The 26,075-nt window shown below is 38.1% G+C and overlaps 1 protein-coding gene across 3 annotated transcripts in view; it reads right to left on the bottom strand.

Moving 5' to 3' along the window:
- The window catches only part of GDAP2 (ganglioside induced differentiation associated protein 2), a 72,301-nt gene that overhangs the window by 27,968 nt on the left and 18,258 nt on the right, over positions 1 to 26,075 (bottom strand). For 2 of the 3 annotated variants that reach the window (XM_036767006.1, XM_036767007.1), the window contains exons 6-12: positions 21,351 to 21,427; positions 20,561 to 20,720; positions 19,942 to 20,098; positions 9,608 to 9,684; positions 5,412 to 5,488; positions 3,834 to 3,973; positions 717 to 771 (exon numbers count right to left, since the gene is read on the bottom strand). In XM_036767006.1, coding sequence (XP_036622901.1) covers positions 717 to 771; positions 3,834 to 3,973; positions 5,412 to 5,488; positions 9,608 to 9,684; positions 19,942 to 20,098; positions 20,561 to 20,720; positions 21,351 to 21,427 — 743 coding nt within the window. Of the gene's footprint in view, positions 1 to 335; positions 453 to 716; positions 772 to 3,833; positions 3,974 to 5,411; positions 5,489 to 9,607; positions 9,685 to 19,941; positions 20,099 to 20,560; positions 20,721 to 21,350; positions 21,428 to 26,075 lie in introns of those variants that run through there. The other variant, XM_036767008.1, reaches the window with a different exon arrangement.

Here is a 26,075-nt window from a genome sequence, read left to right as displayed (position 1 = left end):
TGCTTCCTCTCACATATGTGTATGTGTGTGTGTATGCATGTACATGTGTGTGTGTGTATATGTATAAACATACATGTTTTGTACCAGTAAAAAATATTGTATGCATATATACATGTATGTGCATACACATACATATACACTCACATATCTCTCTCCAGTTAGAATCTAAGCTCCTTGCAAACAAAGACTGTATATTCTTTGTATTTACATCCCCACAGCACCTAATATACTTTCTGGAACATAGTAGGGACTTAATACATGCTTGCTAATTGATTTATTGACTCACTCAAGGGTCACAAGTGTCAGAGGTGAAAACTTAAACGAGTCTTCCTGACTCCACGCTCAGTATTCTACACATCATGCCATGCTGTCATCATATGTCAGTGTCTATGGTCTTGCAGTCAATCACACAAATCCTTCTAGGTAGTCTCGCGAATTATCTCCAACTTCAGCTTCATAATATGGAAAACATAACGTCATTACTTGATTTTCACTCACAAATACGCAGGTATTCATACAGACGTCAATTACTACACTATGCAATGATGAGAAATATTCTACTAGTAGGGAACCAGTACAAAAATTCACTTAAGAAGCAGAGGAAAACAAATAAAGTGCCAACCACAACAACGAGAAATATTTCAGTGTTTGACATAGACAACATGTTTAACATGCCCAGTTTAATCAAATGACATATATATGTGTATATACTCTACCTTTGATCGAAATGTTGGATGGACAAAGTAAACTGCTTTCAAGTTCCTCTTGTATCTGATTTAAAAAAAGAAGAAAAAAAAAGTGAGTCCCATAAAATTGTTAACTATCTTCTTGAATAACTAAAGACTTTTTAAACACTGAAAGAAAAAAACTTTTCATAGCTCTGGCTCATGTCACTGAGATTAAAGCCAAGGCTCAAAACTAATGATATGGAAGGATATTTTGAGATCTTTTCATGCCTCTTTATTAGAGCAATATTAGATATAATTTCTAACTCTGTTAGTGCACCTTTGGGTGGGACTAACTATACTGTGGTTCCTATGGGAAAAAAAAATTAAACCCTGAAATATCACGGGCAAAAATGAAAACAGACTGAGAGAAAGGTGGGGAGAAGGGAAGAGGAGAAGGAAAGGAGGGGGAGGAGGGGGAGAGAGAGAGAGAGAGAGAGAGAGAGAGAGAGAGAGAGACAGACAGACAGACAGAGGGAGGGAGAAAGAGAGAGAGAGACAGAGACAGACGGGGGGGAGAGACACAGAGAGAGAGAGAGAGAGAGAGAGAGAGGGAGAGAGAGAGAGAAGGAGAAGACAAAAGGAGGGAGGGAAAAAGAAAAGAAGGGTGTGGGTGTGTGTGTGGGTGTGTGTGTGTGTGTGTGTGTGTGTGTGTGTGTGTGTGTGTGTGTGTTGGCAGAATGGCCAGTCTTACCTTAAGGATATGGCAAGCAAGTTTTGAAGCACCTCAAATCAGTATTAGTTTAGGCAGTAATCATGATTAACTAATCACAGGCAATAACACAACAACCATAAAGGGTTGAAACCACTTGTATATTTTACAGGAGAATATACTGAGGTTCAAAATGGCCAAGGGGCTATAATTACTTAACAGTTGTAGCAGAACTAGGATTCAGGTTCATGACAGTTTGTACTACCTCTCTGCCACAGCCAGACATCTTATTTTATACTTCAGCCTAAACGCTTATATCAAGATTAATAATAATCAATAAACATTTATTAGGCACCTATCATGTGCCAGGCACTGGGCTAAGAGCTGCGGATACAAAAAGAGGCAAAAGACAGTTCAGGCCCTCAAGAAGCTCACAATCTAATGGGAAGGACAACATGAAGACAAATATATACAAACTGTATACAGTATAAATAGGAAATAATTAATAGAGGGAAGGCACTAAAATTAAAAAGGGTTAGAGAAGGCTTTCTGTAGAAGGTAGGAGTTCAGCAGGGACCTAAAGGAAGCCAGGGAGGTCAGCAGATAGAGACAAGGAGGGAGAACATTCGAGGCATGGAGGACAACTAGAGAAAATACGTGGAGTTGAGATGCTCATGGAACAGCCAAGAGGCCAGTGGCACTTTACTAAAGAGTACCTGTTGGGAAGTAAGGTATAAGAAGACTGTGAAGGCAGGAGAGTACTAGGTTATGAAGGCTTTTGAATGCCATACTGAGCATTTTTATTTGTTCCTAGGAGCAATGGGGAGACATCTGAGTTTATTGAGTAGGGGAGTGATATGGTTGGATCAGCAACTTAGGAAAACCACTTTAGTGGTTGGATGGAGTATGGATTTGGGTGGGGAGAAACTTGAGGCAGAAAGACCCACCAGCAGGCTAATGCAATAGCCTGTGTTAATATTAAATATTGGGCTCTTCCATCAGCTTCACAGATGAAATTTTAGGTTTGAGTTCAAGATGGAACACCAGAATTTGTAAGTTCAATATATTTTTCTACTGACACGCATAACATTTTTGTCAAAGTAACTTAGCCTTTTGGTGTTCACTTGTAGGATGGGTTAAAAATACTAAGAAAAGTATTTAATGTTATCTGTTCTGAGGGCATTCTTTATTACCAGATCTGATATGCTCAAATGCTCTCATCCAGTTCACTCATGCTAGCCCAGACTGTTCAGCTCTTACTTATGCCCACCAAATCTCTATAGTAGATCACTATCTACTAACACGTCAGGGTCCTTCCTTGCTTTCTCTTAACATTGTAAAGATACCAATAGAGCAAATGGGCTGTCCATTACTTATCCTTTGCAGTTACCATGTGACCAGATCATCTTCTTTGTTGCTTACGTGTCTGTTTGATGGTGGCTATTTTGTGGTTATGTAATAGACAACAACTTAAACCCTTGATTCTCTGCCTTTGAAAACACCATGAAAACATTTATCACATTTCAATGTGGCAGTTTTTAATAGGGTCAGCTACCATGAGGAAATTTTTTTTAGCTAGGCCACAAAAATGTAATACGTTTACCTTTAAATTATTTTCATTAACTATCATTTTTTTCTGCCCACCTCTAACAGATACCCCCAGGAACAGGCACACACACACTTTTCTACATGTAGAATATTCTACTTTGTTAGACACTAGTGTGAATGTTATTATATCTAAAGAGTTGTGATGGCCCTTAGAAGGCTTCTGGTCCCAGCTCCCTTCTGATGCAGGAATCCTTTCTACAACATTCCTGCCAGGTGGTGGAGATCTAGACAGCTCCCAAAGCAGGATACCCTATTTTTTCAACAGCTCCATTGTTAAAAATTTCCTCTGTAAACTAAGCTGACAAAATGTCTCCTTAAAGTTAGTACAGTTTGTTTGTACGTAGTTGTTTTCAGGTTGTCTTTGCATTGTCTTTTGCCTTTCATTGTAGCTGCAGTGATAAACACAGTTACCTGGCACACTGTAGGCACTTACTAAATACATACTGACTGACTAATGCCAGACATAAACCATTTATAAAAATTATACATATGACTTTATAACTGCAGTTTTAATTTTTAGTAATAATTCTGAATTCTAAAAATGTTCAAATTGAGTTTATGTTGGGGAGAGGGCTTCATATTAAGGGAGGTTAATACAGTTAATACAGACGTGTGTGTGTGTGTGCGTGTGTGTGTGTGTGTGTGTATCAAGCATGCTTCTTTCTTGTCATATGGAGAAAGTCAAGGTTTTTTTAGAGTACAAAATAATATAAGAGATCATTTCATGAGGGGAAAGGGAGAGGGAGAGAGAGAGAGGAGTAGGAGGAGATAGAGGGGGAGACAGCGAGAGCGAGAGAAGGACCACTGTTCAAGTACCCCTCCTTTATTAAAAATAAAATGAGACTAACTTGATATCAACAACGTCATAGAGTTTCTTCAGGAAGTCAGAGTCCAGGTGATTGTACTCGCTAGTAAGTGTGTGAAAGTATACTAAGACATATTCTTTTACAGCAATGTGATCCATTACATGGATAAAATATAACAGAGCCTGGAAAAGATATAAGGGGGGAAAATAAAGGTCATTTTTGGAACAGTGCAATTCAAAGAATCACATGGACTTAAAAAGCCTTGAGGTGTTACCTAGTATATATATCTCCTGTCATCCAATCAGGCCGAAAGGAATTAAGCTTACTTTTAAAGCTCCCCAAGGATACAAACCATTCCAATGCTTAACATCTTTCATATATACTACTATAATGTATTTCTTTTGAATTTCGTATTAGTGTTGAAATACCTACTCCACATATTTTAAAAGTTATCAGGTTCCTAACCACAATTCTCTTATCTAAGCCAAATAATTCTATTCTTGCCATTTTCCTCCAATGCATTATTTTCTAATCCTTTATTATCTTTTAAACTTTCTACATTTCTATTAAGTGTCCATATGACTCTTACGTGACCAATTGCTACCATAAAAGAACATATTAACTGGTATCAGCTCAGTTTGGGCCTGGTTTTTATTTATTATCTTTAATAATGACATTGAAATCAATTTGAACCTGCAGATGCTAAGCTGAGATTTTTAATACCTAAGAAAACTAGGATTTGAAGTCACAGTGCTAACTTAAGACAAATGTGCCATCACAAATAAGAGGAAATTTAAAAGAAATTTGGAAATTTAAAAGTACAAAGACAAGATAGGTAGGCATAGTATAATATGGGGCGATTCACTAAAAAAAGGAAAAAGCAAAGGGGTGGCAACTTAAGGGGTTATTGTGAATTGGATACTGACTAAACTGTTAATGTTGGCCTTTAGTATCAAGAGAAAAGATCAAACAACCAGCTTGGAGTGGTGGAGGTGGGCAGCTTTTAAATTACTATTAATAAGACAGAATATAGCATACATTGTATCAGCTATGTTTGCTTCTTTTTCAAAAAGGAGAATTTATTCTGGAGAGCACAGAAAATGACTAATGATAAAATGCATAAATAAGAATCCTAAAAATTTCTATGAAGTCAAGTTTTCAACATATGTATTTATTTTGAATGAATTTTCATCAGAAAGTCAAATATAAATTTAAAATTACATAATATTTTGGATTATTCATATACCTAGTTCCCTTTCAATTGTTTGAATGACTAAGAGTTGACCATAAATCCTTCAAGACATTTAAGATCTGAATAGATGATAAAATTATAAACCGAAAAAGAATCTAACATAGGTTTGTTATCTCACTTCAACAGCAAAGTAATTGCATTTATAATATATATATCATAGCAAAGGTCTTCATGTTTCAATTTTCATTACAGTATAATGCCAAACTTGACATTTTACATACCCTAAGAACTTAGACTACTCCTCACAGACAAATAAATCTGCCTTACAATATAAGTACTACAATTAATTAGCAAATAACTTATGAGTATGAGTATATTCTCCACAAGGAGCACTATTAATTAAAAGGTGGGATCTTTTTGTAGCTTACCTTGTCCATATCTATTAATGTTACAGGAATGTTTCTTCCAACCACCACCATCACTGTGCGACCACAATTATCTACACCTACAAATGGGGAATATGCATTAACAACAACAGTAAGAAGACAGGATTTATATGGTGCTTTAAGATTTTAACTTTTTACATATGTTCACCCATTTGATCCTCACAACAATCCCACAAGGTAGGTGCTGATATAGCTTGTTTGTACACCACTGTTTTCATGTTGTGTTCCCCATTATATTTGGTGCTCCTTGAGAGCAGGGTTGTCTTTTGCCTTTTTTTGACTCCCCAGCACATTTGACAGATGAGGAAACTGAGGCTGAGAGAGGTCAAGTGATTTGCCCAGTGTCACACAGCTAGTACATTCCGAGGCAAGATCTGAACTCAAGCCTTCCCAACTCCAAGTGCTGCACTCCATCCACTAGGCCAGGGAGCTGCCTCAGCAGCTGACTCTTGGCTCATTACTGGTTCTAGTTTGAACCTCTTTTCCTTTGATGCATCTTTAGAGTATGGGGGTAGTCCTGAGCTCCTGAAGGCCAAGGGAGTAGAACACATCAAGCTTGCTCAGGTCTGATCAAGCCAGAAAGACTTCAATGTAGACCTCATGACAGAAGCCCTGCCTGTTGTCCGAGAGGCCACGCTCACTAAGTCTTGAGATGCTCATCACCCCCTTCAACACAATGCATTTTTTGGCCACAGCAACTCACGAGGGTAATTTTTTTTTTGCAGGGAAGTGCAGCCATGTTCTACATTTGGTAGAAGGACTACCTTAAAGTCGACGATTGTGTCCCATCAATTTTAAATTATATTTCCAAGTACAGTCCAAAAGTACTTAACTTAGGAGATTCCTCTAATTACCCTCTTCCAATAATTTATATTCTTTAGACCAAAGTGTTTAGGAGCCAAATGCATCGGGGCAAAAGGCTTCAAGTCATGTCAAACGTAGGGGATTTTTAGAACATTTAGATTGTTTATATAATCACAGAATTTCACAGTTGTGATGGACCTCAGCAACCATCCAGTCATTAACTCCTTCCAAAGGAATGCTTTCCTTAACATCTAAGTTGTCATCCAGCCTTTGTCTGAGGCCCCCCAAAGAGGGGGCACCCACTAGTTCCTGATGCAGTGATTTACAGTTTGGGATAGTTCTAATCATTAGGAAACTTTTCCTTATCTTGACTATAAATTTCCCTTTTTACAATTTGCACCATTTCTCTAGGGTCTTCCTTCCAGGGACAACAAGCTTTCTCTTCCTTTAACCAGTCCTCATATAACATGAACTTGAAGGTCTTTATAACCTGGTAGTCTGAACATTCTCCAACATATCAATGTCCTAAATATGGAGGCACTCAAAAATGAAAAAAAGAAAAAACATTCCAAATTTGGTCAGACAAGGGCAGTGCACAGGAGAATTTTCATCTTTATGCAGAGGTAGAGAAATAGTGCTCAGTAGTTCAGTCATGTTCAACTCTTCATGACTCTGTGATGTAATGCCAACACTGTCCATGTGGTTTTCCTGACAAAGACATTGGAAACTGAGGCAAACAGTGACTTGCTCAATGTCACACAGCTGGTAAGTATCTGAGGCCAGATCTGAACTCAGGAGGAAGTCTTGCTGACTCCAGGCCTGGCACTATATGCACTGCGCCACCTAGCGGCCCTTTCTTTAGACTTCACATTTATTGCTACTAAAATTTCATCTTACTAGAGTCAGCCCAAAGTTCTAGCTTTTCAATACGTTTTTGGACCTAGACTTTATCACAGAGTGTATGAATTATTCCTGCCAGCTTTATGTCATCTGCAAAATTAACAAGCAAGCCATGTATGCTTTCATCCAAGTAATTTACTAAAATGTTAAATAGTACTGAAATCCCTCAGGCATTCTACTGGAGAGCTCCTTTCAAGCTGACATCAAGCCATTACTACTCTTTGGATTTGGGCAACTAGTTCCAAATCTATCTAATTGTATCATTTAAACTCACTTCTCTCCATCTTTCCACAAGACTAACATGAGACTCTATCAAGGGCTTTGTTAAAATGTAGGGAAGCTACATCTACAGAAATCTCCTGACCTACCAATTTAGTGACCCTGTTAAATATGAAATAAGTTCAGTCTGCTATAAATTGTCTTTGTTGAACCTTTGCTGGATGTTTGCGATCAAAGCTTTCTTTTCTAGTTGTTCACTAACCTCACTTCTTTAATAGTGTGTTCTTAGAATTTTATACCAGGAATCAAAAATAGTCTCATTGTCATAAAGTCTGCAGACTGTTCTGTTCCCCATTTTGGAAAATCCGGACATTTGCTCCCCCAACTCAGTTTGTGGCACCTCTCCTGCTTTCCACAAGCTTTCCGATATCACTGACAAGGGCTCAGCAATCATATCTGCCAGTGTTCAGCATCCAGGGTGAACTCACCTGGGCCAGGTGCTGAGCTCACTGGGGGACCTTGGAGGCCTCTCACTATTTCCCTACTTATCTTGAGCAGTAGTGTTGCCATCAGTCACTTCTGTTCTGTTCTTTCCAATTCAAGTCAGTCTCCGTGGCAGAAAAAAGAGAAGCAAAGTAAGAAGTAGATAGCTCCCATGTGCTATGAGCCTAGCCCCGTGAGCAGTGGTTAAGGGTCCTTCTCCTTTTTTGATGTCCTTGGCTTTTCCTGCCAGCTGCTCCCGGACTAAGTTTTAGCCATCTAAATGATCATCCACGTTATTTTACTGAGCTACTCTGACCTGTCCCTGCTCCAGTCTTCTGTATGTGCCCTTTTAAAATCTAAACTAAAAATTGAAATTTAAAGTTATGATGGCTGGTGAAGTACCTATCTGTCCAAGGAATATAAACTTTGAAAGATGCAAATGAATGAATATAAAAAAACAAAAATCGAGTAAGAAAAAAACATGAAAATCTAAATCACAGAAAAGGTAGAAGAAAACTGAAAGTCTCTGTTGTAATGATAAAAATATCTAATATTTAAAAAAAAGAAAAGAAGGGTCTATAGAGGCACTATTATAAGAGAATCATATAACAATATTTCTCAAAAGCTCTAGGGAGAAAATGTTTTGAATTTATCGATCTATTTTTTTATATAGGACCTGTATTTAATTGGTGCAGGGAACTCCTATCCACTAATGCTCATTTAGATATTCTCTGCAACTTCTAGAACATTTCCTGGGAGCACTGAAAGGTTAAACAACTTGGCCCAGGTCACACATTCAGGATGTTTCATCCAGGATGGGGCAGGCTAGGTGTTGCAGTGGATAGAGAGCTGAGCCTGAAGCTAGAAGACCCGAGTTCAAATCTGACCTCAGACACTCATTAGGTACATGACCCTGGGCAAGTTCCTGAACCTGTATTTCCTCAGTTTCCTCAATTATAAAACGGGCAAAACAACAGTACTTCCTTCTTAAGGCTATTGTGGGGACAGTGCCCAGCACATTACGGAAGCCACAAAAATACTAGCTATGATGATGACGATAATGTCAAAGGCTGAATATGAACCCAGATATTTCTGACTCCAAGGCTGACTCTCCACTATACAATGTTACTTTTCATATTTGAATAGTGTTTTATTTAAGGGAACTATTTTCCTTAAAAATGCATAAAGTGACAAAAAATATGAATTGGCCAAGGATCACAGATTTAAGCACTAGAAGGGCCTTTAGATATAATCGATTCTAATACCTCTTTTCTTAGAAAAAGAAACTAAGGGCCAAGGTCACACAGCTAGTAAGTAGCAGAAGGGAGATTTGAATCTGCATCTTCTGACTTTAGATGTACTGCTCTTTTCACCATACAACAACACCATTTCTAAAGACAGCATGTCTTTACTTTGTAGTACAATTCTTATTACCTTACTATTCACTTTCATAAGAATCTGAGCATACAAGGTATACAGAGAGACAGGAACACATTTCCAATCCTAAATCTTGTGAATCCATGAATAACAGAAGGAAAAAACGAGAATCAGGTCTGGTTGACTAAGAAGATAAATACTGGTACCAGCCAGTAACTATTAGCTGGACTAAAGTACATTTTGCAGGCCATATCTGATTTTAGGGTCAAAATGATACATGAAAATTTGGTATACGGTTTAAACACTGTAGAGATAAACTAGAGGAAGACCTGAAAAAAGTTAATAATCAAATAACATGCTGAGATCGAAATAACCCACCATGTACCTAAACTTACCTGTTTGGTACAAGGCTTTTAAAGAAGCAATATCAGATAGATCCTCAGCTCTTGCTTGACACAGCCAGCGATTATAACTAGAGAAATAAAGGATATATTCTTGTTAGTTTGAATATACCCAATAATAGTACATACTAAATTTACAAATGTTTCCCTCAACTAAATGCTTCCCTCTGCCCTGATCAAATTGCTAATAAAAAAATATTCCTTAGAAAAATCAAAACTCTGATGTTTTATTGAAGTGATTTTGGGATCTGAGTATCAGAGTATGAAGACATCTGATATGTCATATGTTCAACACTCTCATTTACAAATGAGGAAACAGAGCCAGAGAAGGTGACTTGTCCCAAGTCACAAAGGTTAAAATTCCAATCCAGGTCCTCTGACTAGTTTAAGTGCAACATCCTCCCACTCTACCAAAAGCTAACATTCTACATAATGGAGAAAAGTTAGAGGCCTTTCCAATAAGATCAGGGAAAAGCAAGGAAACCCTAATTAATACCAGTGCTATTTAATAAAGAGCTAGAAATGCTAGCTATAGCATTAAGACAAGAAAAAGGAACTGAGGGGATGAGCAGAGGCAAAGGGAAAATAAAATTATCACTTTTTTTCAGATGACATGATGGTTTGTTTATAGGACCACTGAGAGTTAATGAAAACATTAACTAAAACATTAATTGAAATAATAACTAGTAAAGTTGTGGGATATAAGATAAATCCACGCCGTTTATCAACATTTTTATATTATATTCAAGAAAAGCCAGCAAAAAGAGTTAGAAAAAAAATCCCATTCAAAATAAATGCAGAAGCTTTAAAATAGTTGAGGGTATATTTTCCCAGATTCAAACAGGGATTATAAGAATTTAACTATATGAAACACTATTTGCAGAAATAAAGACAGACCAAAATAACTGGAGAAACAGTAACTGATCATACATATATTGAGCCTCTATATATACACGAATATGTATGCATAGATAGGCATGTGTATGTGCGTATATACGCATGTGTGTATGTTGAGCAATTTAATTTGAGGTTTTGAAAAAATTTGCTTAATGGAGCATAGAGGGAAGAACAATTTTTTTTAAGTTACTAAAAAAAGGGGCAGGGAGAGGAGGGCAATAGAGAGAAATGCAGTCCAGGCACAAGTTGTCTATAACACATCACCAATAATAAAATAAAAAATACTATATAGGAAGTATCTGATTAGAAAATGACAGATAAACCAAGTGATAGACAATCCAAGTGCTAGAGTGGTACCCATATAATGTTAAAAGATCTAGAAGACCCGTCAGGCAAATCCCCTTTGGAAAGGAGGACATGGACAAACATCAAATGAGATGAGATAGCATGGCTGGTAGGCAATGAAATGAGCTGAAGGGAGTACTCACAATGATGAGCTCAGTCACTAAAATATTAATCCATACAGACTGGCTTCTATTACTTGCCTAGAAAACTTTATTGAGTTTTAGCTAACATTTTCCTTCGTACAATGTCATATACTACACTAGATACTATTCACAGAGACAGTAACTAGTGAACAACTTTAAAAGTGGATATTTAGATGAGCAGTTCTGAACAATATTTCTTAGTGTGGTAGAAACAATGATATTATTAATACTAGTGCAATATAAGCCCATTTCTTCCAGCTGCTAGATCCAGCTGCTATAAGGCCACTGACAGAAAGTGAGAAATTAAAAGGTAGAGCAACAAAATGATTTTAAAATAAGTTGAGAGCTAGGCTAAATGGCCTAGGGACAAATTCTGGCCAAAGGATCATTCTTTCGGCATGTTTCTAGTCTCTAAAGTGACAAATGATGCAAACCAGAGCCATCAGGCTCTTGAAACTGCCAAGAAGTGTCAATGGAAGGGAAAAATGATGACACAGAATACTTTTCAGCTGAGAGTCTAAAAATCCTATTACCAAGAAAAATGATTCCCATTTTGCTGATAGAGAAATTAAGTGCTAGGAAGTAACTACATTTTGCCCCAAATCATGCACTTAATCAGCAATACAAATGGATAAAACTACTAGGAACTTAGATTTATTCGCTGTGAATTTAAAGATAACATGCGTAATTCCTTCAGCTGTTAAAAAGAAATGGTGCTTAGTTAAGTCTTGTGGAGAAATACATATGATACATTACAAAGTGTGATTTATGATGTTTTGGACTTAAATGTCATTAAGTTTAAAAGTAGTGAAGCAAACCGAATACTACCGGTCTCTGACAAAAAGATCATTTGTTGAGTGGCCCAATCAAGTCCTGTTAATGATAAAATACATTCATTTCTTTTAAGAATATTACTAATTTACTTTAGAGATAGAAAAAAGTTTACATTTTAGGAAATTAGAAAATATTTGGGATAATCTACTCAGATATGGTCAACATCAAATATCATTGCTATTCAAATATGACATTTATTAAGCACCTATTACAGCTGTGTCTTGATTAGCATGAAGCACTATTTGAAGTTATAATTATGTAAAATATGGCAACTCATTCTAGGCCAATGGTAGTATAAAATGTGTATTCAAATACTTTAGAAGATTCCTTATTTGCAGTAAATGGCACCCAGTTATAGATGCTGGGCCTTAGTGGACAGAGAGCCTGGCTCAAAGTGAGGAGGATCTAGATTCAAATGATATCTTTGACATATGCTGGTCCTATCACCCTGGACAAGTTACTTACCTCCACCAGGCTCTAGGCAAAGCAGATACCAATTTATACTGATAAAAAGGAATGTCCTCATTGGGAATTCCTAACATCAATGACATTTTAAAACCAGTTTTTCTTTAAAAAGGCAAAATACAATGTTTATTAAGAGAAATTATGGTTTCTCTTTAGCAACTGTGTGATATGGCACACAGTAGGTACTTAATAAATGCTTGCTTGACTGTAGGATTTAGAACTAGCAGGGACATAAAGGGTCATCTGATTCAGCCTTTTCATTTTACAGATGATCAAGCTGAAGCGCAGAGAGGCTGTCAGTCAGGAAGTCCAGAAGCATTTATCAAACATCTCTTACTTCGACGTCAGGCACTGTGCTAAGCAGTGGAGCCAGAAAGGTCAAAAGTCTCTGCTGTCAAGGAGCTCCCAGTCTAATGGGGGAGAAAAATGCAAACAAAATATACACAAGATAAACTGCAGATAATCTTGGAAAGAAGGCACTAGGATTAAGGTGGCTGGGAAAGGATACTTGCATAAGGTGGATTTGAGCTGGAACCCAGGAGACAGAGATTAAGAGGGAGAGAATTCAAGGAAGAGGGGACAGTCAGCTATTCACTCAAATTAGCACATAAAAATAATAACTGTGAAGAGATTTATAATATAGACATTCTGTAATCTCAAAACTTTGAAATAGGAAAAACACACAAATGGAAGACCAGAAATTCACCTTAACTATTAACTTTTAAGTTGAAGATGGTAACAAGTTTTCCTATTTTTGAGGTCTTCAAAGAACCCAAGAATATACTGGCAGTATCGCATGAAGCTATTTGCTAGTGCCATCTAGAGGCTTTTAATGTTCTGTATGATTAAAGCATACTAAAAAAACAAACACCAAAGTGAAGATGAAATTAAGGATTTTTATATGAACAGATCCATTTGGTAAAATATAAATGTGATGTTAACCAGAAAGTCTATTGAACCTAACAGAAGATGGAGAGGCTGGTTATGTACAAATTTACGGCAACAAAAGCTTCATGCAATAGTGAAATTCAAGTGAAACATAACTTAGTAAAGGACTAGCATTTGTATTTTTAAGGCAAGTACTTTTCTGGGTACACAAACAGAAATGTATCATAGGGTATTTTTCCATTTGCATTATGATGTTATGAAAGTCTTGGGAAACTGGGAGGACTCTGAAATATAAAAAATGGCTAGGTTTAAAAGTAGCCTCTATAATGATCATGTCATGTAGAGAAGAGAAAGGTGAGAGTTCACTCAACTGTCTTCAAAAGTTTATGAAATTTGTGACATGATAAAGGGCAGTAACATTTACTTAATGCAATAATTTTAAACTATTATACAATCAATGTTCCTTTTGATGGGAAGAAGGGAAGGCCTAGATAGGTTTTTATTCTAATTTATATAATTTACATAAATAACCTACTAATAATAGTACTTTTTATTGAGTAACACAGTATCTCAGACACATATTTAGGGAAGACATTCATATGAAATATGTCAAGTACTCTGATATTGTTTAGTGACTATAGGAATTTGATTTGATAGAGCCAAACACCATCTTAAAGATTTTCCTTTCCAACCAGTTTTCTCCCATATATAACAGATAACCTTGTTCAACAACCCTTCTAATTGTTAATATTGGATGAATCATAAAACAGGGATGTGCATTTTCACCAAGAGTATGTCAAGGTTACATGGAAGAAGGATCCCTTGCAGATGATGATTCTATGATTCTTTTTATGGATGATAATTATATTGGCTGCATCAAGGCCTAGAATAATGCAGAGTGTGATGGATGAAATTCAAAATCATTCAAGAGAGTATGGCTTGTCATAAGAAAAGCCAAGAGGGTTGAGATACCCTATTACTCGGAGTGCGACATGCAGTTGTATGGACAACCTATGGAACTTGTCCATAATTATATCTGCTTGGGCAGATACTGAAAAAAATGGATGAGCTGGGCATAAAATTAAACAGGAGAAGGGAGGGCTGGATCACTTTTGGAAAATGCTGATGAACCCAAACTATAATTTTAATATTAATATTCTATCAGCATGGCACAACTATGAGATACTGCACACTATAGTCTACAACCTATCAATAAGCATGTATTAGCTGGAAGGGAGGGTGCTAGGAGCCAGTGGCATCAGAAAAAGCTTTACAGGGGCAGCTAGGTGGCAAGGTGAGTACAGCATCGGCCCTGGAATCAGGAGGACCTGAGTTCAAATCCAGCCTCAGACACTTAACACACTTACTAGCTGTGTGACTTTGGGCAAGTCTCTTAACCTCAATGGCCCTGTCTTCCCCTCTGAAGAAAAAAAAAAAGCTTTATGGAATAGGCTATGCAGGGACTAAGTCTTGAAGAAAAAGGAATTCTATGAGGAGAGAGCATGATAGACATGAGACAGCTATTGCAAAGGCATAGAGAGGAAGACTAAGTGTCAAGTGTGAAGAAAAGGAAAAATAGAAAGCCAGGTTGGCTCTATTGTGGAGCACAAGAAGGGACTAATGTTCAATGAGGCTAAAAAGATCTTCTGGAGCAAGGGTGTAAATGTCAGTAAAAACTAAATAGAGAAGTTGATATTTTATCCGACAGGCAACAGGAAGCTACTGGAGCTGACTGAGTACTGGAGTGTCAGGGTGTTATCTGCATTCAAAGAAAATTACTTTGGTAGCAGTGTGGGGGGGTAGACTGGAATGGGAAAGGCTGAACTGAATTGAGTAGGCTGTAACAGACTACAAATGTTGAAAGAGAAACAGAGTAAAGGAATCACCAAAGAAATGTATGAGTGGATAAAGATGAGCTGGTTTTATGATGAGAGACAGACAGCCTGAGTGCTCCATGTGATGTCAAGCAAACAAGGAAGGCATCTAGCACATTGAGTATACCTTCTGAGAGGAATTTATGGGAGGGTGCAGATAATAGTTATATGGAACAGACAGGCCCAGAGGGACTTGCTACACTTACATCGCTGAAAGGAATATTTACACCGATGAGATCACAGATCCAAATGACTATTTTATTATGTATATGTTAAATTGTGCATGATTACCACAAGTAAGTCTTTAGAGTCTTCTCCTAAAACTCTCTTTCCACATACTCCCATACTAAGGTTAACAGTCGATATTACAGTTCAGCATCCAACAAGGTGATTTCATTATTATTTTCTTTGAGACGTAAATTCTGAGAACAATGATGAAAAAATACATTTTTGTATGAACCGCCTTGGTTCATCTGTAACAATGTGCATCACCATTAAACACTAGAAATTACCATTTATTTTCTGGATTTATAAAACGTTTAGCATATCAAGGTTGTTAATCTATAAATGGGTTACCCAGATAAAAGCATTTTCTCAGGAGATCCTAAATAACACCTATTTGTCTAAAACTGATTTAGTTGAAGCCGCTTTAGAAACAAGTCTATGATCCAGATCCAAAGAACTCCATTCCATGCTTTTAGTTTAAAACACCAAATTGACTTAGGTTTGACTGAGATTTATAAGATGCTTCAACAGATCCATGGTGCAGTGAAAAAAGTGCCACCTATTATCACTGGACCCTTGGTAAGTTGCTTAACTTCTCTCAGCCTCAGTTTCTTTACCTGTAAAGTTAAGAGATAGACTGGCTATCTTCTTAAGGGCCCTACCAGCTTTAGATAAAGAGCTCTATGTCCTTGGTACAAGTAGTTCTTCTACTTCTATAGTTCACACTTTTTTGTAAGGCAAGCAGTCAGTCAACTCACCAGCATTTATTAAGTGCCTACCACACGCCAAGTGTTGAAGATACAAAGAAAGGCACAAAAAACCAAAGCAAAACAAAAACAGTCCCTGCTCTCAAGAGGCTCATAGTCCTGCAGGAACCACTTAATGAGTTATAGGCCTTCCTCTGATTCTTTTGATATTTTGTGGACACTCAAGGCCACCCACTTTACTAGTCATACATACCGTTATTTCCTTGTCACTTCTTGCTAGTAAGTCAACAGTGGTAAAATACTCTCTGCTGCTTATACTTAGGATGTATCTGTTAGTTTTGGGGATACCTGCAATTAAGTTTTATTATGATTCTGATGGTCCGCAATTTGTTGTAATAAGAGTATTCCCAGGAAAATAGTGTAGCGAGAAGTATCAGTTTTCGGGGTAACAAGCACTTTGGGACTCTTTAATGTCCTTTGAGATTGCCCTAGTGGGATCCTACTATTCAATTCTGGGCCCATTTTGAGTTCAATCTCCACTTATGTGTCCAAGATGTAGGTGCTGAAGTAATGGAATACTATTGTTCCATAAGAAATGATGAGCAGGCAGACTTCAGAAAAACCTGGAAAGACTTGCATGAACTGATGCTGAGAAAAGTGAGCAGAAGCCAGAAAATATTGTTCATAGTAACAGCAACATTGTGCAATGATCAACTTTGATAGACCTAGTTCTTCTCAGCAATACAATGATCTAAGACAATACCAAAAGCCTCATGGTGGAAAATGCTATCCACATCCAGAGAAAGAACTATGGAGTCTGAATGCATAGTGAAGCAGACTATTTTTCCTTTTTTTTCCCTTTTTTCTTTCTCGTGTTTTTTCCCTTTGGCTCTAATTCTTCTTCACAGCATAACTAATGTGGAAAAATATTTTATGATTGTACACATATGGCCTGTATCAGATTGCATGCCATCTTGGGAAGGGGAGAGGGGAAGAAAATTTAAAACTCAAAATCTCATAAAAGAGAATGTTGAAAACCAAAAATAAATAAATAAATAAAAAGATATAAGTGCTGATACTCTATGGTCACCTTTAATCTAACTGCATGTCATAATCTAGGCCATATTTATTTTTTATCCACTTTAGTTTTTCTGGGTAACTAGGCTTATCTCTTGGGTAACTATGGAGGTAACTGAGAAGGACTTGGTTTGAGGCAATCATCAAGATTCATGGTCAAGGAAGTGATCCCCTTCATTTAATGTAGGTCTCTCCCTCCCTCCAGGGAGAGGGTAGTCATTTCATTCCTCTATCACCCAAAAGAATCAGACAAATACATAAAACACAAAACAATAAGGAATGCCTCTATTATCTTAACCTTGGAAAGTAAAGATTCCTGAGACTTACGAGACTCGGCATCAAAAGTGGCACATACTCAGTGCTGATTGACTTTCACTTCTGACATGGGCTTTGTACACAGCTCACAAGCCCAGCTCTTTTGGTAAGCAAGGTCTGGTGGGGGTTTTCTCAGTCCTTCTGTCTGTCTATGGTATCTTCCTGGTATGGTCACCTTTTCTTCTATAAGAAGTTGTTGTGAAAAATCACCTCCTGCTGGCAACAAGCACCTAGACCTAGGAGCTCTTGAACTCTCAGGATCACAAGACAGCTGCCAAGATGCAGTGGATAGAGGGCCGGGCTTGGAGTCAGGAAGAACTGAGTTCAAATCTGGCCTCAGATACTTACGAGCTGTGTGACTCTGGACAGGTCACTTAACCTCTACCTAATTCAGTTTCTTCAACTGTAAAATGGGGATCACAAAAACACCTGCCTCCATGGTTGTTGGGAGGATCAAATGAGATATTTATAAAGCACTTAACATACTGTTACTTATTATTATTACTACTATTACTACCACCTGGGATTGGGGGAGGAAAAGCAGAAGAGGAGGCCAGGGACTCAAGGTTTGGTCATCTAGGCATTCGCACATGCCCTCTCCCAAGTGTGCAGTCACCGGTGGTGTCAGGAGTGAAGGGAGACAGATCCCTTTTCGTGTCCTCTCTGCTGGACATCTAAGGAAAAGACTGGCTCTAACGCCCAAATAGCATACTTCAAAAAGAGGAGGAGATAGTCAGAACCTCTCTTTTGTTTTTGTACAAGATGGTTTATCCACGCTGCTGCTGCATGTCATTGGTGAATATGTCTCTCTGTTTGATGCCTTACCTGATAACGAACAAAGCCATTTCCATGACTGCATCTGTTTCACTGCATAACATGAGCATGTATGATCACATATGCACAGAAGGCATGTTGTTTGAGAATGGCTTTTAAGGTTGCATAACGTTTTCTCCAGTTGCATAATTTCTTATAATGAACAACAGAACAATGGGATCTTAGATTCTTTACAGAGATCCATATTGAAGATTTGGTCTGCTATAGAAAATTACTTGTGAATGCCTTCCTTTTCCTGTTTCATCTTTTCAAACATAAAAACACTATATTAATGCTAGCTATTATTCATCAAGTAAATACCTCCTCTTAAAGACTGCAAAAAGATGAAGGTTAGTAAGTGTAGATGTGTTTTTAGTAACTCTTTTGGGAAAATAACAACACACATTTATATAACACGTCCATGTTTGCAAAGCCTTTTACCTGGAAAATGTGTGAAGCAGTTGCAAGTATTATAGTCATTTTACAAATAAAGAAGCTGAAGTTGATTTGTCATATAGATACATATCAACGGTTGGACTCAAATTCTCAAGTCTCTTGGGTCAAGTTTAAAACTCTTTCCATTATGCAATGCTGCTAGGTTAAGATCTACTTGTGAGAAAGAAATGAAGGAATGCTCCTCTACTCTTCAGCTTATTGGGGATCAGGGAGAACGAAAGAATGGAGGAAGTGCTTAAATAAGAAAACAACAAGGAAAAAGAATGTGAAAAGGGAGAAGAGGATCCAGACCAATGTTGGGAGTCTGGAGGGTAGGAAAATACAACACAAAGAAGGAGGAAAGTCCACTGGATGTTTGAAGGTTATAAAAGGGTAGACCTGACCCCTCGAGGAAGAAATCATTTCTCATGGTGTTCAGAGATGATAAGGAGGATGAACAGGTTCAACAAGGAGAGACATGCTACCGGGCACAGGAAGAAGAGGCATATGATGGGTGGTGAGAGATAGTACAAAAGCCCTATGTAGCCAGGATAACATGCAACAGGGATGTCTACTGTCATCCCAGTGTTTAAAGGGGATGTGACAGAGCTTCCAGAAATCTGTCAAATCTAATCTCCCTCCCCACCCCTACCCCCCCCCACAAAATATCCATTTCTGGTGACTTACTATAGGGATAAACTACGTTGCCAAAAAGGAATTTAGAAAATGTTTTTTTTGTGTGGATTATGAAGCTCTGAGAAGAAAATGAAGCCTGAAGGTCATGGGGTGGTATTTTTTAGCCCTGCTGCTGATTGCAGGTAGGGGCTTCTGAAGAGGAAATCAGGTATCAAAAGTAATAGCTAATGAAGAAGTTGGTGTCAGAGAACAGCATTCAGGGTGCCGGGTCCTAATATGAGAAATAGGAATAATAGACTCTTGGTCAGGGAAGGTGCATGTAACAAAGGACAGGAAAAGCATTTTTCTGTTGTGTGGAGAGAGTAATTTTGCATTCTCTACACTGGACGGTGAAGAGAATTCACATGTTCTGTGAGAAGATAAGATAACTAGTATTTGGTCTTCCTCCTCACCCTGACTCACTTCCTAACCTCTCACAATCTGGCTCTCACCCCCACCACTCAACTGAAACGGAGCTCTCCTAGGTTACCAAAAATCCTGACCTCACCACAGTGTCTGACAGTGTTCACTACCTACTTTCTTTCTCACTGACAGCAAATCTAAACAAGAATAGGCGATATGTGTATGTATCTTTGGGATGGCCCCCCCAGTCACATATGATGCACTAGTCTTACTTTCTTTGATGCTGTTTCTGCAGAGCTGCCTCTGAGAGCTGTCCCTGAAGAATCAGTCGTCTCTGCTTATCAACATCTCCCTCCATTCGAGCAAAAGCGTGAGACCCAATGAAGGAGAGATCGGCACCCAAGCCCTCATCTTCCTCTTCTAGGTTGTCTGTAACAGCAACATTTGTGTTGATAAAATGACTGGGACATAAACCAGGCTAAAAATAAAGAAGGACTTTTTAAAACTAGCAGACCTGCATGATAGAATATACTTTTAAAGTTCTGACCCAATTATGAAGCCAAAGTTACTTTGTGCTGAGAATTTTAATCTAAAAAAGAAGAATATAAAATTGACAATTTGCTCCTTCGTATAGCACTTCAACTCTGAGGTTTATGGTAATCCTGTTTAATACAGCTCCCAGATGACAACAATCATGCAGTCTCTTTAAGAAGACAGGATTCACAATACCAGTCTAAGTCACAAAGACAGATATAACCAAGAACTCTGAACTTTCTGTTGGATCCAAAGCTTAGTGTGATGCCATTAAGTTGCCTTTCTTATTCACTTCTAATTCTTTATTGATTCATAGATAACAGATGTTCCCAAGGTAGAGCTAAGTGTTCAACTCACCATCTAGGGCACCTGGTTTTTCACTTATCCTGATCTGTCGCTCTGGTACTACTGGCTCCCCTTCAGCATTTCCAATATCTGCAGGAAGGTATGGCAAAGACTGGCTTTCTTCCTTTAATGACCTTGGAAAATATAAAGGCAGCAGCTTTCTGTAGGTGGCCTGTGAACAGGAAGGAAAGTAGCTTGTGAAAACAAGTAACTTCTTCAAAGCAGACATGGCCAATGCTTTCATATTATGTCTAGTCAATTAACGTGGGAGTTGGGGGGGGGAAGACTGAAATACATCGGCACATTCATGAGTGTACACATCGATATATGTATATATTTTTGTGTGCATGTATATTATGTATGAATATATATTTCTATTTCTATCTATGAATTCTATAGCAGGGACCTGAAACAAACTGATCATTAAGTAAAAGTGACAATTAGTTAAGCTAATCTGCTGAACTTTGAGCTGACCCAAAATCAAATACTAATTTTTTAATTTAACTATGAATGAAGCTATAATTAAATTTAAAAAGTAATAAACCAGTTCAAACTGAAATTGAACTGATGCGTTTCCTAAAATCATTGAGCTAAAATGTCAAAATGTTACCCAGACAAAATTTCATTCAATTTCAATAGGTGTTTTGTAGTCCTATTCAGTGGGCAAAAGTATTAAATATTAAGATATTTAGGGTGCATCTCTATCAGCACTACAAATTCATTTCAATAACACAAACACTATCACAAGACAATTGTTTATTTTCTTAAGAGTTCTGACCATATGATACAATTAGTAAAATACCTCTTCAAGCTCAGAGACAGCAAATACTACTTTTTCAATGGTTTCCCCATGAATTTCTAGGAATCTTCTCACTGTGCCTATGGGAAAGAATTAGAAAGACTATACTAAGCAAGAAACCATAATGTGGAAAGAGAAGTCAACCCTAAAAAAGGTTATAGTCTGTTATGTAGTTTACACATGTACTTATATTCCACACATGGCTTAATCATGAGGCTCCCTGAAGAGCAGAACTCTGGAGCTCCCTAAAATGCTCAGGGTCAACCACAGGGGGCTCTGCTGATCCAGTACTGGCATTCCTAAAGGACTCTTACTGCTGTTTTAAGTTACTAAAGCTTCATGAAGAATGAAACTAAAGGTCTTTGTGAGTAGCAAATGATAACATTTCTTTTTTTAAAAAAATTATAAAGGGAAAATGGTGATAAAAATATATTAAAGTGTAAAACGCCACTAACACTTTTGGGACATCCTACAGAGCACTGTCCACTGTATTTCACACACCCCTCCTTAATAGTCTCTGTTCCAATCAAATTACACTGCCGGTTGTTTTCTGTCCACAAAAATTTCTTATATTTGTGCCTTTGAACAAGTTGCCATTCATGTCTAGAATGAATTCCCTACTCACCTCTCTGCCTTACAGAATCCAGTTTTTTTTTCAGAGGACAGGTAAGCTGCGACAACTCACGTGAGGTCTTTCCTGATATTCCTTCACATTTACACACCCACATTTCTGCTTCCAGCTAAGACTTTTATTCTTAAAATTATTTTATATATATATATGTGTGTGTGTGTGTGTGTGTGTGTGTGTGTGTGTGTATGTGTGTGTATATATATATGTGTGTATATATGTATGTGTGTATATATATATATATATACACACACACACACACACACACGCACACACACATACACACACACACACATATTTAAATTTTACTTATGTGCTGGCACATGTTGTACTCCCCAGGTACAAAGAAAGCTCCTTGAAGGCAGGACCTATATTATTTTTGTCTTTGTATCATGAGCACCCAGCAGTATTTATATATTGTAGGTACTTAAAAAAATGTTTGTTGAGGAAGGGGAGCAAGATGGCAGAGTAAAGGCAGTGACTTGCCTAAGCTCTCCCAAATTTCCCTACAAACAACTTTAAAATAAAGCCTCAAAATAAATACTGGAGCAGTAGGAGCAACAAAAGGATGGGGTAAAACAATTTTCCAGCTCAAGACAACTTATAAAGCTGGAAAGAAAGGTCTGTCTCACTGGGGTGACAGTGGAGTGCAGTCCAGTGCAGGCCATGCCCCAGCAAGTCAGCAGCAGGCCTTAGGGTTGACTGAATTGGGGAAGGTCTCAGGCTACAGATGGTAAGAGATTTGGACAACTGGTCAGAAGGAGATTACAAAGGTCTATTTTCGGGCACTGGGTGTACGACTTTGTTGCAACGCCCACATATGGTTCTAGGATGCAGTCTCTGGGTAAGCAGGAGCACTAGCAGGAACAGGGAGCCTGTTCAGAGTTTCAGGGAGTAAAAGAGTGCCTGTGGTCACTCAGAGACCAGTGGACAGGCCAGCAGAACAGTGAGACCACACTACTCCTTAGATCTTACCACTGTGGGAGAACTGAGATACTGAATCCCAGAACTAGCTCTGAAAACAGCAGCATGAAAAACCTATAGTTTGGGACTGTCTTCTCCCTCCCCTTCCTGAAACTAAGCAGAACCCAATTTTAACATAAAGTTACAAGTCAAAATAAATAAGCTGGAAAAATGAGCAAACAACAGCAACAAAGAAGAACCTGACCAAAGAAAGTTACTATGGCAACAGGGAAGATCAAAACATAAACTCAGAAGATAACAATGTCAAAGGAGCTACATACAAAGCTTCTAAGAAAAAATGTAAATTGGTCTCAGGCCTAGAAAGAATTAGTGGAAGAGCTCAAAAAGGATTTTAAAAATCAAATAAGTGAGGGAGAGGGAAAATTGGGAAAAGAAATGAGAGTAATGCAAGAATATCATAAAAAAAAGTCAACAGCGTGGCAAAGGAGGCTCAAAAAAAAAAATACTGAAGAAAATAACACCTGAAACAGCAGAATAGGCCAAATGGGAAAAGAGGCACAAAAATTTGCCGAAGAGAAGATCTCTTTAAAACGCAGAACTGGCTGAATAGAAAAAGATATAGAAAAATTCACCAAAGAAACGAATTCCTTAAAAATTAGAATTGGGCAAGTGGAAGGTAATGACTACATGAGACATCAAGAAAAAATATAACAAAATCAAAAGAATTTTAAAATAGAAGAAAATGTAAACTAGTTCATTGAAAAAACAATTTACCTGGAAAAATGATGATCAAGGAGAGATAATTTAAGAATTATTAGAGTATCTAAAAGCAATCAACAACAACAAAAAAAAAGCCTAGATATCATCTTTCAAGAAATTATCAAGGAAAATTGCCCAGAGATCCTAAAATCTGGAGGTAAAACAGAAATTAAAAGAATCCATTGATCTCCTGAGTCGCCTGAAAGAGATCCCAAAATGAAAAGTCCTAGGAATATCATAGTTAAATCCCAGAGCTTCCTGGTCAAGGAGAAAATATTGCAAGCAGCCACAAAGAAACAATTCAAATATCATGGAGCTACAATTAGGAAAACACAAAATTTAGCAGTTTCTACATTAAAGGATCAGAAGGCTTGGAATATAATATTCCAAGGGCAAAGAAACTAGGATTACAACCAAAAAATCATGTACACAACAAAACTGAGTATGGTATTTCAGAAGGGAAAATGGATAGTTAATGAAATAGAATACTTTCAAGCATTCCTGATGAAAAGACTAAAGCTGAATAGAAAATCTGACTTTCAAATAAAGACTTAATAGAAGCATAAAAAGGTAAACAGGAAAACATAAATCTTAAGAGATTCAATAAGGTTAAACTGTTTACATTGTTACATGGGAAGACAATTCTTATAATGCCTAAGAACTTTCTCATTATTAGGGCAGTTCGAAAGAGTACAATAGACATAGGGCATGGGTATGAGTTGACTGTGATGGGATGATACCCAAAAATAAATAAATAAAGGGATGAGAAAGAGGGATGCATTGAGAAAAGGGGTCAAAGAACAAATCATAGAAACAATAAATAATTTCATTAAATAAAATGACAACAATTCAACAACACACCAAAATTTATAGGATGTAGTCAAAGCAGTACTAAGAGGAAAATTTACATCTCTAAATGCCTACATCAATGAAACAAAGAGCAGATCAATGAAATGAACATGCAACTTTTAAAAAAAGCTAAAAAAAATTCAATTAAACACCAAATGGGGGGGGGGGCGGAGCCAAGATGGCAGCTGGTAAGCACGGACTAGAGTGAGCTCCGTACCCGAGTCCCTCCAAAAACCTATAAAAATGGCTCTGAACCAATTCTAGAACGGCAGAACCCACAGAACAGCAGAGGGAAGCAGGGCTCCAGCCCAGGACAGCCCGGATGGTCTCTGGGTGAGCTCTATTCCACACGGAGCTGGGAGCTGGGAGCTGGGAACGGAGTGGAGCAGACCCCAGCCTGAGCGGCGTGGACGATCCAGACCAGAAGCCGGGCAGAGGGGGCCCTAGCGCCCTGAATATGTGAGCTGCAGCAGTTACCAGACCCCTCGACCCACAAACACCAAAGACTGCGGAGAAGGTTAGTGGGAAAAGCTGCGGGAGTGGAAGGAGTTCGCGGTTCGGCTTCCAGCCCCGGGGCAGCGGAGGTGGGGCAGCTACAGCTGTTGTTACTTCCGGCTCCAGGCCCACCTGGTGGGAGGAATTAAGTGGCGGATCACAGCAGGGGTGCACAGCCTGCCGAAGATCTGAGCCCAGTCTGGACTGGGGGTCCTTGGGGAAGGAGGAGTGCGGCTCTGACAGAGCTGGCACCTCCCCCCCAAACGTAGAACATAGAACTCTGTAATCTACAAGCAGTCATACCCCACTGAAAAACTCAAGGGTCAAGTTAGTTGGTTGGGAATATGGCCAGGACGCGAAAACGCGCCCAGATCCAGTCTCAGACTTTGGATTCTTTCTTTGGTGACAAAGAAGACCAAAACATACAGCCTAAAGAAGACAACAAAGTCATAGAGCCTACAACCAAAGCCTCCAAGAAAAACGTGAACTGGCCCCAGACCATAGAAGAACTCAAAAAGGATTTGGAAAAGCAAGTTAGAGAAGTAGAGGAAAAATTGGGAAGAGAAATAAGAAGGATGCGAGAAAACCATGAAAAACAAGTCAATGACTTGCTAAAGGAGACCCAAAAAAATACTGAAAAATACACTGAAGAAAACAACACCTTAAAAAATAGACTAACTCAAATGGCAAAAGAGCTCCAAAAAGCCAATGAGGAGAAGAATTCCTTGAAAGGCAGAATTAGCCAAATGGAAAAGGAGGTCCAAAAGACCACTGAAGAAAATACTACTTTAAAAATTAGATTGGAGCAAGTGGAAGCTAGTGACTTTATGAGAAATCAGGATATTATAAAACAGAACCAGAGGAATGAAAAAATGGAAGACAATGTGAAATATCTCCTTGGAAAAACCACTGACCTGGAAAATAGATCCAGGAGAGATAATTTAAAAATTATTGGACTACCTGAAAGCCATGATCAAAAAAAGAGCCTAGATACCATCTTTCAGGAAATTATCAAGGAGAACTGCCCTGATATTCTAGAGCCACAGGGCAAAATAGAAATTGAAAGAATCCAT

Source organism: Trichosurus vulpecula, chromosome 7, assembly GCF_011100635.1.
Source record: "Trichosurus vulpecula isolate mTriVul1 chromosome 7, mTriVul1.pri, whole genome shotgun sequence".
Taxonomy (NCBI): domain Eukaryota; kingdom Metazoa; phylum Chordata; class Mammalia; order Diprotodontia; family Phalangeridae; genus Trichosurus; species Trichosurus vulpecula.
This window is presented reverse-complemented; position numbering and strand designations above follow the sequence as displayed.